The sequence below is a fragment of the Octopus bimaculoides genome, chromosome 10 (genome assembly GCF_046866305.1).
Source record: "Octopus bimaculoides isolate indiv1 chromosome 10, ASM4686630v1, whole genome shotgun sequence".
Classification (NCBI taxonomy): domain Eukaryota; kingdom Metazoa; phylum Mollusca; class Cephalopoda; order Octopoda; family Octopodidae; genus Octopus; species Octopus bimaculoides.
In genome coordinates, this window is record NC_142937.1 from 50,135,581 (window position 1) to 50,150,454 (window position 14,874).

At 35.5% G+C, this 14,874-nt stretch overlaps 1 protein-coding gene across 2 annotated transcripts in view; it reads left to right on the forward strand.

Annotated features, from left to right (window-relative positions):
- The window catches only part of LOC106872014 (coiled-coil domain-containing protein 89), a 49,988-nt gene that overhangs the window by 29,139 nt on the left and 5,975 nt on the right, over positions 1-14,874 (forward strand). The window contains exons 6-7 of one of the 2 annotated variants that reach the window (XM_089359104.1): positions 1,269-1,362; positions 9,897-9,998. In XM_089359104.1, the coding sequence (XP_089215230.1) occupies positions 1,269-1,362; positions 9,897-9,998 (196 nt within the window). The remainder of the gene's footprint in view (positions 1-1,268; positions 1,363-9,896; positions 9,999-14,874) is intronic. The other variant, XM_089359106.1, reaches the window with a different exon arrangement.

The window sequence follows — 14,874 nt, forward strand, 5'->3', positions numbered from 1 at the left end:
ATCTAAGGATCAGAACACCCCCATGTAACTACAGAAATTCACCAAGATAGTCCAAAGGTGAATGTCTGGTGTGGGATGATGTGCAATCAAATCACTGGTCCATTTTTCTTCACAGAGAGATCAATTTCTGCAAATGTTTACCTTGACCTTTTGACTGAATATGTGGCACCACAACTTGATAACCTTCAACCAACCATCATTTTCCAGCGGAATGGGGCACCACCACACTGTGGACTGCATGTTTGTAGGTTCCTAAATTGAACATTTCCAGACTGGTGGATTGGAAGGGATGGCCCAATTCCCTGGCCACCTTGTTCCCCGGATATCACTCCCCTAGACTTTTTTCAATGTGGTTATGTTAAAGACATCGTGTATCGAACAAAGATACAGGACATCAATTACATGAAGCAAAGGATCACTGATACCATTGCCACCATTGCAACAGCGAACATGGTAAGTAATTGATTATAATCTTGATGTTCTTTGTGCAACTAATGGTGCCCATATAAAGATATATTAAATGAGGCAAAAAAAACTTCAATGTCTACTCCGTATTTTATAATAATTTCCACAGATTTATCTATTTATTTGCTTTTGTAATAAATTTTTGAAATTGTAAAGAGACACCCTATATATAGAAAGAGAAGTGGGAAGAGAGAAGCAGAAATAGAGGAATTGTTGAAAAAAATGGGAAAAGAAAACACAAGAGAAAGAGAGAGAAAGAAAGAAAGCAAAGGTCTATATTATTCTGCATCCATGTGATCAAATTGCAGGCACAATCAAAATGTTTAACTATGAAACAATATCATGAAAGTCTAAAAATTTATGCATTAAAAGATATGTTGATAGATCAGGACAATGCTCCAGCACACAACTCCTTGGTTTCAATGGCTGCTGTGTGTGACTGTGGCTTTGGACTGGTTGATAATCCTTGGCCCCATCTGGTTATCATCTGTTCCCCAGTATGGAAAACACTTGGCTGGGAGCCAGTATCACAATGATGATGATGTCATGTCTGCTGTTGATGACTTTTTTTGATCAAGAGGATGAAAGCTTCTTCACCAATGGGATCCAAGCACCACAACACTAAGGGAAGAAGTGTGTGGATGACAAGGGAGACTATGTGGAGAAATAAATTTCATTTGGTCACATCCCATGAGAGTATTGTGGTCAGCCTTTGAACTTTTCAGCCAACCTTCATATGGCTATTTTTATATTGTTTAAATATGAACATGCATTCATTAGTTTCCCATTTGTGATATTTATAGAGAGAAAGTTTATCAGGTTCAGTCTGACGCTTTAGTGATTTCTCTGCAAAAAGAAATTCAAGATGTACAACTCAACTACAAGAAAACACAACGGGTAAGCAAACACTAGGGTCTATTTTTTTTCTTTTTCATTAGACTGCGGTCATGCTGGAGCACTGTCTTGAAGAATTTTTAATCGAATGAATTGACCCCAGTACTTCGTTTTTTTAAAGCCTGGTACTTATTCTGTCAGTCTCTTTTGCTGAACGAGTAAGTTTCAGCAATATAAACACACCAACACTGACTGTCAAGCTGTGGTAGGGGACAAAACAGAGACAAAAACAAACAAATATAGATATATGATTATATGTGTGTGTGTGTGTGTGTGTGTGTGTGTGTGTATATATATATATATATATATATATATATATATATAATTATAATTATAAATCAATCCAAGGAAAAAACAATTTCCTTCAAAGGGATGGAGAGAATCCAATTTTCACTGGTTCTTTAGTTAAATACCATAATATAATAATGAAAAATCCGAACTTAAAATGGTATAATTTCAACATATAAATATTAAAGGAAATAGAGAAATACAATTGACATATTAAAGATTTATTCATCATCATCATCATCATCATCGTTTAACGTCCGCTTTCCATGCTAGCATGGGTTGGACGATTTGACTGAGGACTGGTGAAACCGGATGGCAACACCAGGCTCCAGTCTGATTTGGCAGAGTTTCTACAGCTGGATGCCCTTCCTAACGCCAACCACTCAGAGAGTGTAGTGGGTGCTTTTACGTGTCACCCGCACGAAAACGGCCACGCTCGAAATGGTGTCTTTTATGTGCCACCCGCACAAGCCAGTCCAGGGGCACTGGCAACGATCTCGCTCGAAAATCCTACAGGAGCCAGTCAGGCGGTACTGGCAACGGCCACGCTCAAAATGGTGCATCTCATGTGCCACCCGCACAAGAACCAGTCCAGGGGCACTGGCAACGATCTTACTTGGCTTGCCGGGTCTTCTCACGCACAGCCCATTTCCAAAGGTCTCGGTCCGTAGTCATCGCCTCGGTGAGGCCCAATGTACGAAGGTCTTGCCTCACCACCTCAGCCCAGGTCTTCCTGGGCCTACCTCTTCCACGGGTTCCCTCAACTGTTAGGGTGTGGCACTTTTTCACGCAGCTATCCTCCTCCATTCTCACCACATGTCCATACCAGCGCAATCGTCTCTCTTGCACGCCACAACTGATGCTTCTAATGTTCAGCTTTTCTCTCAAGATACTTACACTCTGACGGGTATTCACATTGACATTACACATCCAACGGAGCATACTGGCTTCATTCCTTGCGAGCTTACGTATGTCCTCAGCAGTTACAGCCCATGTTTCACTGCCATGTAGCATGGTTGTTCGTACGCATGCGTCATACAGTCTGCCTTTTACTCTGAGTGAGAGTCCCTTTGTCGCCAGCAGGGGTAAGAGCTCTCTAAACTTTGCCCAGGCTATTCTTATTCTAGCAGCTACACTTTCAGCGCACCCACCCCCACTACTAACTTGGTCGCCCAGATAGCGGAAGCTATCGACTACCTCTAGTTTTTCACCCTGGAATGAGATAGAAGTTGTTTCCTGTTTGTTTGCAGTCTTTATTGCACCTGAACATCTGCCACAAACAAAAACTAACTTGCTAGTTAACCTGCCTTTGATGTTGCTGCACCTCTTATGTGTCCATAGCTTGCACCGGGTACATCTTATAGAGTTACTACCTACTCCTTTTCTACATACTGAGCAGGGCCATCTACCTGAAGGGGTTTGTGTTTTATCTACCTTCCTACTTATTAGGATTTTGGTTTTAGCTAGGTTGACTCTAAGGCCCTTCAATTCTAGACCTTGCTTCCACACCTGAAACTTCTCCTCTAGTTCTGATAGTGACTCCGCAATTAGGGCAAGGTCATCAGCATAGAGGAGCTCCCAGGGGCAACCTGTCTTGAACTCCTCTGTGATTGCCTGGAGGACTATGGTAAATAATAGGGGGCTGAGGACGGAACCTTGGTGGACCCCTACCTCTACCCGGAATTCATTGCTGTACTCATTAACATTACAATATAATTATACTATAAAAAGATATAATATGATTTCATATAACAAATAATTAAAACAAATATGTACCCTACAATTTGTTTCGATTCATACCCACTAGTGAATTTATAAAAAATTCTCACTTATGCATATGAGTCTTGTCAGGGTAATATTTGTCTAAAAAAAGACAAAAATTTCATGCAAGGACTGCTAAATCATAAAATAGACTGATCTAAAATATACCTATGTTTACAAGCGTGAGCATTAATAATTTTAAAATATAATAAAAATAAAACCAAAATTCAAATAGATAAAATAAATTAAATAAACAAAACAATTACAACAGTCATAAAATATTCTTATGCCTCTTTAATAATATTAATCTAAAGATATTTTAATCTAAAATAATCACTGCTCATTTTTATTATATAATAAAATCTATATAATATGTTAAGAAGTAGGAAATATATTTTGTTTAGAATTTCTATATACTATTATTTTATTCAGACACTAAATTCATTAAAAAAACTTTAAGTCAATGATTCATTAATTCAAAAGTTTCTCCTAAATGCGCCAATTTTAAATAAATGTATAAAGTTATGATTATTATAAACTATACTATTCCTTACATAAAAATAATAATAATATATAAATAAATAAAGTATCAGAATTTTACTTAGTTTTACAGAAGGCAATAAATTACAGTAAGCCAATAGTTTTATTATTCTATAAATTTTTATGTGCATACAAGTTTGAAAGAACATAATATGATGATATATACTAAATATTATAAGGTCTACAAGAAATATTCATATATGGATAAATATTCAAAAGGCTATATAATTATATTTAAGAATCATTCTAATCTATTTATGCATACTAATATAAACATTATTCTTAGTAAATAACAAGTAAAATCCACAAATTTACTTAGTTCATCAAAGGAAAATACCACTGTAAATCAATGTTTATCTATACATGTAAATTTGACATGGGTGATTCTTTCTTGTCTGAGGATTCATGGTCGAATGGCTGGGTGGAATTGGAGCACCGCCTTTAGTCAAGCAAATCGACCCCAGGACTTATTCTTTGGAAGCCTAGTACTTATTCTATCGGTCTCTTTTGCCGAACCGCTAAGTTACGGGGACGTAAACACACCAGCATCGGTTGTCAAGCGATGTTGGCAGGGACAAACACAGACACGCAAACATATGCTCACACATACATATATATATATATACATACATATATACGACAAGCTTCTTTCAGTTTCCATCTACCAAATCCACTCACAAGGCTTTGGTTGGCCCGAGGCTATAGTAGAAGACACTTGCCCAAGGTGCCACGCAGTGGGACTGAACCCGGAACCATGTGGTTGGTAAGCAAGCTACTTACCACACAGCCACTCCTATGCCTATATATATACATATATATACATGTATATATATATATATATATATATATATATATATATATATATATATATATATATATATATATATATATATATATATATATATATATATATATATATATATATATATATATATATATATACATACATATATATATAAATACATGTATGTATGTGTATATATATATATATGTATTTTTTTAATTTTTTTTTTATTTATGTGTTTCAGCCAAGTGGCTGCGGTCATGCTGGTGCACCAATATGTGTTTTTATATTAATAAATTCATAAACTTATCAATAATATTCTCAGGAAATCAATATTTTTTAAATTTTAGGTTTTTTTTAATTTTAGACTTTATAGATGTTTAATTTCTTAAATTTTAGGTTTTTTTTATATTTTAGACTTTATAATATTCATGCTTAATTACGCATAAATTTTTATACGTATTTATATTCACATGTATATTTATCTACATTCATATTTTTATACATATTTATATTTATATTTCGTATATTTTAAATTTTAAATTTATTATATTACCATGTCATATTGATTTCCTGAGAATATTATTGATAAGTTTATGAATTTATTAATAATATAACAACACATCTATATATATTTATTTGCTCAAAATAATAGAGCACTCAATATAAGTTCAGTTACATATTCTTTTAGAATATTCCTTATAAAAGTTATATATATGTATATATATATATATATATATATATATATATATATATATATATATATATATATATATATATATGTATGTACAAATATTATTATAAAATCTGGTAATTAATCATATATTAATTAATATCGATTAATTATCAGGAGGCCAGCACATCTAAAGAATCAAAGAGATTCAGAAATAGTATCTGCAATCTCAGGGGATTAAGGTACATTTTTAAAAAATAACGTTGACCACTAACGTGGACAATTAATGTGCTAGAAATAGATCATATCTTGTGTCTATTAAGACCTAAATTGTTCTCAACATGAAATATAGCAGCGAATCTCTTTGATTCTTTAGATGTGCTGGCCTCCTGATAATTAATCAATATTAATTAATATATGATTAATTACCAGATTTTATAATAATATTTTACCCATTACCCATAATAGGGATTTACTGATTTTAGAGGATAATATCTGGAAGGTGGTGAAAAATATTAAATTTCATAAATACCCAAATAGACATAATGATTACTAGCTATTAAAATAAAACAAATGCGAAATACAGAAGGAATTATAGTACAATCAGTCAGATAAAACTAGGAACGTGTATAAATTAGATGTTAAATTATATGATAACCTATTAGAGAAAGAAATTAATAAAAAATATAAAATTGTTCCAGAAAATACTCTATATTCTATAAATAAGGCCTTTAAATTAATAATGATGAAATATGAGTTAGATAATAAAACTGAACCTATGCACCCTAAAATTACTTTGAAAGACCGTAAGGATAATTTTTATTCTGACTCTAAAGTTAGGCTTATTTGTCCTTGTAAATCAGATCTAGTAAATTAAGTAAGATCATTTTAGATAAATATATAGATAGATTAAATGATATTAATTACCTTAAACTATGGAATAGTACTATAGATACTTTAAAATGGTTTAATAATATTAAAGATAAAAATAGATATAAATTTATTCAAATAGATAATGATAATTCTTCTTCTTCTATTAATGAGATTGTACTTAATAAGGCCCTAATTTATGCAATGAAGAAGGTAGGTATGACTTATGATGAAGTTATTGTAGTTAAAATAGCTAGCAAATTGTTGATTAAATATAATAATAAATTGTGGGCTAGGAAGGATACTAGGGACTATTTTGATATACCAATGCGGGAACCCGATTTGGCACAGGTAACTGATTTAGTAGGTATATATTTATTATCAGAACTTCAATTGGAAAACTTAAAATTGGAGGGTGGTTTATATAGGGATGACCTTTTATTACTAACTTAGAATTGCACCAATAGAACATTAGAATTATATAAGAAGAAACTATATAGTTTTTTTTTTTAAAGAAATGGATTAACGATTACTATATATAATGAGAACTATAATGTTAATTATTTAGATGCTAATTTTAATTTAAGAACAGGTAAAACCCAACCATTCCATAAAATTAATGAAAACATTAGATATATTAATGCTAATAGTAATCATCCACCCTCAATTAAATCGTTAACATATAATATAGGGAAGAGAATATCGTTACTTTCTTCTAATTTTGAGATTTTCCAAAAACATGCACCTTATTATAATGAAACCCTTCATGAGGCGGGATATACTAATAATATTCAATTCTTTAATAATTCCAAATATAATTATAATATCAAAGATTATAATATTAATGATCCATTTATTTTCTATAATAAACATAACATTAAGAATTATGATGAGGTCTACTTAGGTAATAATGGTAAGAATAATAGGTATTATGATAATAGAACTATTCTAGTTACTAATTAACCAATACATCAGTTCATTGATCGATTAATTATTGACTTATTTACTCATTTGAGTAGGTGAAGTGTACTGGAGCTATATAGATAGAATGGGGCATGCCAACGCTAGGCTGAAACAGCTGTAAGATTTTGTCCCTTCTCCAATTGCTAGATGTCCTTTAAATTTGGAATCTTAATTGTTGATATGACATGGTATGCCATAAGTGTCTGTATATGTTGTTATTGTCATTTTGGTCATAAAATAAACAGATTAATCAACAGAATACAGTGTCTGCAAGTTGATGAGTACCTCATATTCCCCTCCATTTTCTTATTGGTATATAAATTTAGGGTAAAAAAAAACCCTTTTACCCATACCCACTTATTGCACTTGGTATAACACTAGTGTAACAATAATTGGGTACCCTCCCAGCAGTATATTGGATAGATATTATCCCTTAATGGGTTAGATCCTCAACCCCTAACTCTTTTGGATTATATATATATATACACACATGTGCATATATATACATACATGTGCAAATATATATATATATATATATATATATATATTTGTTCATATATCAATCTCCACAATGTGTTGAGAAAAACATGTAATCGCTACCAATATAGCAAGAGATTTCTCCGCAAAGGTCTAGACTCCTTATGGATCGATCTCCTTGGTTATATATCAAAAATTTAAACGAGTGTTTTGACGCTAATATCCATTATTATTGAAGTTTATTCCTATGTCAACATTTCTGTATAAGGCTATATTTAACTGTCAAATTCAAGTTAAATAAATTACCTTACACATCTTCAGGGTAAAAGGTAAATAGCAAAAAGTAAACACCAAAAACATTGTCTCTAAGTCTGGTTCATATTCAAATTTCTCCTTATATAAAGGTCCATCAAAGGGAGAAAACTCCTCATAATATTATTAATTAATTATAAACAATCACATATTACAATGGAAATCTATATTATATTATCTCTAGAAACTTTAGCAAATAATCACAAATACAAATACATGCTATTGGTATATTATACATTGATATGGCCTGCCTTAAGACCTAATATTATACTATAATGTACTATAATACCCGATCATACTGAAATTTATAACTCATTTAAACCAGAGAAACGTGTGTTTCGGTTAATGGGTAGTTTACAAATGCATTATAAGTACGATAACCGAGAATTATATTTACGTAGGATGTAGCATTAATCTGAAACAGAATATATAACCATAGGTCTTCTTTTAGACTAAGACATAAGGCAAATAGTACGACATTAGCAAATAAAATTTGGAGTTAAAGGATAATGTTATTAGTTTTAGCCTTAAAAGGGAAATTATAAGAAAAGCTCAACCTTATAGAAATAGTAGATATGGATGTGAATTATGTTCTATGGAAATATATGAAATTTTTAAACTTAGAAATAATCCTAACCTAATCAATAATAGATTAGACCTTAGAGTATCGTGTGTACACTGCTCTACTCGCACTTTTAAATTTTTTTAAAAGTAGTTAAAATTATCAAAATATGGTATTGCATTCATTTTCAGTAATATTGTTAAATGTCTTTCTCTTATTTATTGGTAAAATATGTATTTTTATATAAATTCATTTGATATTTATTGTTAGTCGAAATATATACATTGATATTATCATTATTATTGTATTTTGACCTGAAGATTAGCTATATTTTTTAATAGAATTGATTTTTAATCCATTTATTTTGAATCGATTTGATTTTTATTTGATTTTCTATTTTAAAAATGGTTATGAAACACGTGTAGTCATTTTTACTATTTTAATATTTATTACTTTGTACTTTTTTGATTTTTATTATAGGTCTTTTCGGTGTATTTACTTGTTAAATTTTTCTATATGTGATTGTGGATTTTCATGGATGAATTAAATAATTGTGGGTTTTTTCTCTAAATTATATATTTATATATAATATATTGTGAAATTTAATTCAATTTTGATAAATCAAATTGAATTTTTCCCTGTAAATTTGGAATGTTTTCCCTAATATTATTATCATAATTATTTTAATATTTCAATTTATAACTAACATTTATTGTTTGTATTTAACATTCAAGTTTTGTTAGTTATGGAATTTACAGGTAGGATAGAACCGCCGTGTTGGTATTCATCTTTGAAGGATATCCCCATTCCATCTAGAAATGAATATATTTTGAAACTTATTAATAATATTAAGGATTTTATTACTAGGCTTAAATGGAAAGCCTACTATAATAATTATAATATATCTAATAATAACGATGTAGATAATTCCAATTATATTAATTCAAAATTTAAATCTAGAAAGAACCCCCTAACTCTCTTGGATTATATATATATATATATATATATATATATACACATATATATGTATATATATATATGTGTGTGTGTGTGTGTGTGTGCATATATATATATATATATATATATATATATATATATTATATGTATTTATTTTCTCTAAGTTAATAATTAACTCTGACAAAATAAATTGGTTAATAGATACCAGGGTAGCAAAGATCACAAAAGGACTGTGGTGTGACTCCTGTTTATGAGGTAGAAACTCCTTCTTATTTTGGGTACTTGGGTAAATATACAAATTTAGTAAATGGAGTAAAATGCATATGTTAAATGAATTCTTTTATTTCCAGCATATGTTTCAAAGATTACAAATTGTACCTTCCAAAGAAATAGGTGATGTTGATAAGGATGTAATCTTCTCTTCAGGGAAATACATAGGAACCAGCTTAACCGTAAGACATTTTAACCGAATGTGATAAACGAATTCATTTAACATATGCGTTTTACTCCATTTACTAAATTTGTATATATATATATATATATATATATATATATATATATATATAAAACAAATAATAAATGAGTATATGCATATATATGTACAAGTATGTGCATACCTACATCTACCTGTATATATAGGTGCATATCTGGGTACAGGACATTGCAAACAAAACGTACACAAAGAAATAATAATAACCAGAGTACAGAAAACACACAGGCCACATAGAGAACATTTTCCTTCATCAGCTGCCCCATATATATCATCATCATCATCATCATCGTTTAACGTCCGCTTTCCATGCTAGCATGGGTTGGACGATTTGACTGAGGACTGGTGAAACCGGATGGCAACACCAGGCTCCAGTCTAATTTGGCAGAGTTTCTACAGCTGGATGCCCTTCCTAACGCCAACCACTCAGAGAGTGTAGTGGGTGCTTTTACGTGTCACCCGCACAAAAATGGCCACGCTCGAAATGGTGTCTTTTATGTGCCACCTGCACAAGCCAGTCCAGGGGCACTGGCAACGATCTCGCTCGAAAATCCTACGGGAGCCAGTCAGGCGGTACTGGCAACGGCCACGCTCAAAATGGTGCATCTCATGTGCCACCCGCACAAGAACCAGTCCAGGGGCACTGGCAACGATCTTACTTGGCTTGCCGGGTCTTCTCACGCACAGCACATTTCCAAAGGTCTCGGTCAGTAGTCATCGCCTCGGTGAGGCCCAATGTACGAAGGTCTTGCCTCACCACCTCAGCCCAGGTCTTCCTGGGCCTACCTCTTCCACAGGTTCCCTCAACTGTTAGGGTGTGGCACTTTTTCACGCAGCTATCCTCATCCATTCTCACCACATGTCCATACCAGCGCAATCGTCTCTCTTGCACACCACAACTGATGCTTCTAATGTTCAGCTTTTCTCTCAAGATACTTACACTCTGACGGGTATTCACATTGACATTACACATCCAACGGAGCATACTGGCTTCATTCCTTGCGAGCTTACGTATGTCCTCAGCAGTTACAGCCCATGTTTCACTGCCATGTAGCATGGCTGTTCGTACGCATGCGTCATACAGTCTGCCTTTTACTCTGAGTAAGAGTCCCTTTGTCGCCAGCAGGGGTAGCCCAGGCTATTCTTATTCTAGCAGCTACACTTTCAGCGCACCCACCCCCACTACTAACTTGGTCGCCCAGATAGCGGAAGCTATCGACTACCTCTAGTTTTTCACCCTGGAATGAGATAGAAGTTGTTTCCTGTTTGTTTACAGTCTTTATTGCACCTGAACATCTGCCACAAACAAAAACTAACTCGCTAGTTAACCTGCCTTTGATGTTGCTGCACCTCTTATGTGTCCATAGCTTGCACCGGGTACATCTTATAGAGTTACTACCTACTCCTTTTCTACATACTGAGCAGGGCCATCTACCTGAAGGGGTTTGTGTTTTATCTACCTTCCTACTTATTAGGATTTTGGTTTTAGCTAGGTTGACTCTAAGGCCCTTCAATTCTAGACCTTGCTTCCACACATGAAACTTCTCCTCTAGTTCTGATAGTGACTCCGCAATTAGTGCAAGGTCATCAGCATAGAGGAGCTCCCAGGGGCAACCTGTCTTGAACTCCTCTGTGATTGCCTGGAGGACTATGATAAATAGGAGGGGGCTGAGGACGGAACCTTGGTGGACCCCTACCTCTACCCGGAATTCATTGCTGTACTCATTTCCAACCCTCACCTTACTGGCAGCATCTCTGTACATGGCTCGCACAGCTCTCACTAACCATTCTTCTATCCCAAGTTTCCTCATTGACTACCAGATAAGGGATCGGGGGACCCTGTCAAAGGCTTTCTCCATGTCAACGAAAGCCAGGTACAGAGGTTTATCCTTGGCTAGGTATTTCTCCTGCAGCTGTTTTACCAGAAAAATGGCATCAGTGGTGCTTTTACCTGGCACGAACCCAAACTGCATGTCATCTAAATTGATTCGCTCCCTAATTAGTTGGGCTATGACCCTCTCTGTGACTTTCATTACCCGATCTAACAGCTTGATACCTCTGTAATTATTTGTATCTAAAGCATCACCTTTACCTTTGTAGCAGTTGACTATGGTGCTGCTACACCAGTCATTGGGTATGACTCCTTCGTGTATCACCTGGTTCGTAATACGGGTGACTAGGCTATAGCTGACACTGCCAGATATTTTGAGCATCTCTGCAGTGATTCCTGATGGGCTGGGGACTTTCCCTGTCTGTGTCTTCATACTCTTAATATATATATATATATATATATATCATCATCATCATCATCATCATTTAACGTCTGCTTTCCATGCTAGCATGGGTTGGACGATTTGACTGAGGACTGGTGAACCAGATGGCTACACCAGGCTCCAATCTGATTTGGCAGAGTTTCTACAGCTGGATGCCCTTCCTAACGCCAACCACTCCGAGAGTGTGGTGGGTGCTTTTACGTGCCACCAGCATAATGGCCAGTCAGGCGGTACTGGCAGCGGCCACACTCAAAATGGTGTATTTTACGTGCCACCAAGGGGTCCACCAAGGTTCTGTCCTCAGCCCCCTCCTATTTATCATAGTCCTCCAGGCGATCACAGAGGAATTCAAGACAGGTTGCCCCTGGGAGCTCCTCTATGCTGATGACCTTGCACTAATTGCGGGGTCACTATCAGAACTAGAGGAGAAGTTTCAGGTGTGGAAGCAGGGACTAGAATCGAAGGGCCTTAGAGTCAATATAGCTAAAACAAAAGTCCTAATAAGTAGGAAGGTAGATAAAACACAAACCCCTTCAGGTAGATGGCCCTGCTCAATATGTAGAAAAGTCATAGGTAGAAACTCTATAAGATGTACCCAGTGCAAGCTATGGACACATAAGAGGTGCAGCAATATCAAAGGCAGGTTAACTAGGAATTTAGTTTTTGTATGTGGCAGATGTTCAGGTGCAATAAACACTGTAAACAAACAGGAAACAACTTCTGTCTCATTCCAGGGAGAAAAACTAGAGGTAGTCGATAGCTTCCGCTATCTGGGTGACCAAGTTAGTAGTGGGTGTGGGTGCGCTGAAAGTGTAACTGCTAGAATAAGAATAGCCTGGGCAAGGTTCAGAGAGCTCTTACCTCTGCTGGCGACAAAGGGACTCGCACTCAGAGTAAAAGGCAGACTGTATGACGCATGTGTACGAACAGCCATGCTACATGGCAGTGAAACATGGGCCGTGACTGCTGAGGATATGCGTAAGCTCGCAAGGAATGAAGCCAGTATGCTCTGATGGATGAGTAATGTCAGTGTGCATACCCGACTGAGTGTAAGTATCTTGAGAGAAAAGCTGAACATAAGAAGCATCAGTTGTGGTGTGCATACCCGACTGAGTGTAAGTATCTTGAGAGAAAAGCTGAACATAAGAAGCATCAGTTGTGGTGTGCAAGAGAGACGATTGCACTGGTATGGACATGTGGCGAGAATGGACGAGGATAGCTGCGTGAAAAAGTGCCAAACCCTAACAGTTGAGGGAACCCGTGGAAGAGGTAGGCCCAGGAAGACCTGGGCTGAGGTGGTGAGGCAAGACCTTTGAACATTGAGCCTTACCGAGGCGATGACTTCTGACCGAGACCTTTGGAAATATGCTGTGCGTGAGAAGACCCAGCAAGCCAAGTGAGACCTAAATCCAGGGGTGTAGCCAGCCCACTTATGCATACCTTTCCTTCATTGGACACTAAACTCCGCTTGCGAAAACTTTTTGAGGCAAGTGAAATTGAAATCGAACTAAATTTGACGACTGGCACCCATGCCAACGTCGTCTCCTTCATTGGACACAAAACTCAGCTTGCGAAGACTTATTGAGGCAAGCGAAAGCGAAATCGGGATGGCACCTGTGCCCAGCGTTGCCTTTCTGGCACTTGTGCCCGTGACATGTGTAAGGACTGGAGACTAGTGTAGCCATCTGGTTCACCAGTCCTCAGTCAAATCGTCCAACCCATGCTAGTATGGAAAGCGAACGTTAAACGATGATAATGATGATGATATATATATATATATATATATATGTTAACCCCAACCACCCAATCCTACATAAACTAGCTTGTTCAGATTCCCCTACCTCATATTTTGATATCTTGCCACATGGAGTAGAGATCAGATGTTCAGATAAGCAACTTTGTTTTCCAACATACCACACATCTAAAAACCTCTTTTACAGTGCAGATTATAATTACTTTATTATTTCATTTCATTATCCATCTATGTAAATACAGTTTCATCTTACATGCCATATGTTTAGAGAAAAGAACTTAATATCCCTATGCTCAATCCAACTCTCCCTCTCTTTATTATTGTCATTTATTCATTCATTTATTTAATTTTGTCACAGTTTGGCTGATCGAAAACTGTTGGTTATAGCTCTAGTTAAGAATGCAGATGCCCAATTTTATCTCATTATTATTTTTACTATTCTTTCACACCAGCAGCCTGAGTTTTTGCTGTTTTGTGGTGCACCCGCCCTTCCCACCACTACCACCTGTACCAGAAGTCTTTATCCTCTAACCTCTATTGGATGTCTTTCCCCCTGAACACCTCCAGAGGCTTAATGCTCCCTCATCCCTACTTAGGGTTTATCTCCTATGCAATGTAGTGATTATGTAGTGCATAAAATGATGGTGTAGTGTATGCAGGTAGAAGGCTAGTGTATGTTTATGAGTTCTGCCAAATGCAAGCTTTCTTTTCAGGTACATGATGCTGCTGTCCCCCATCCCAGGGTCTCGCAGAACCACACCTTCCACACCCTCAGAGTTGGCACACTGAAAGGTGGGTCTGGTGAGATTGTT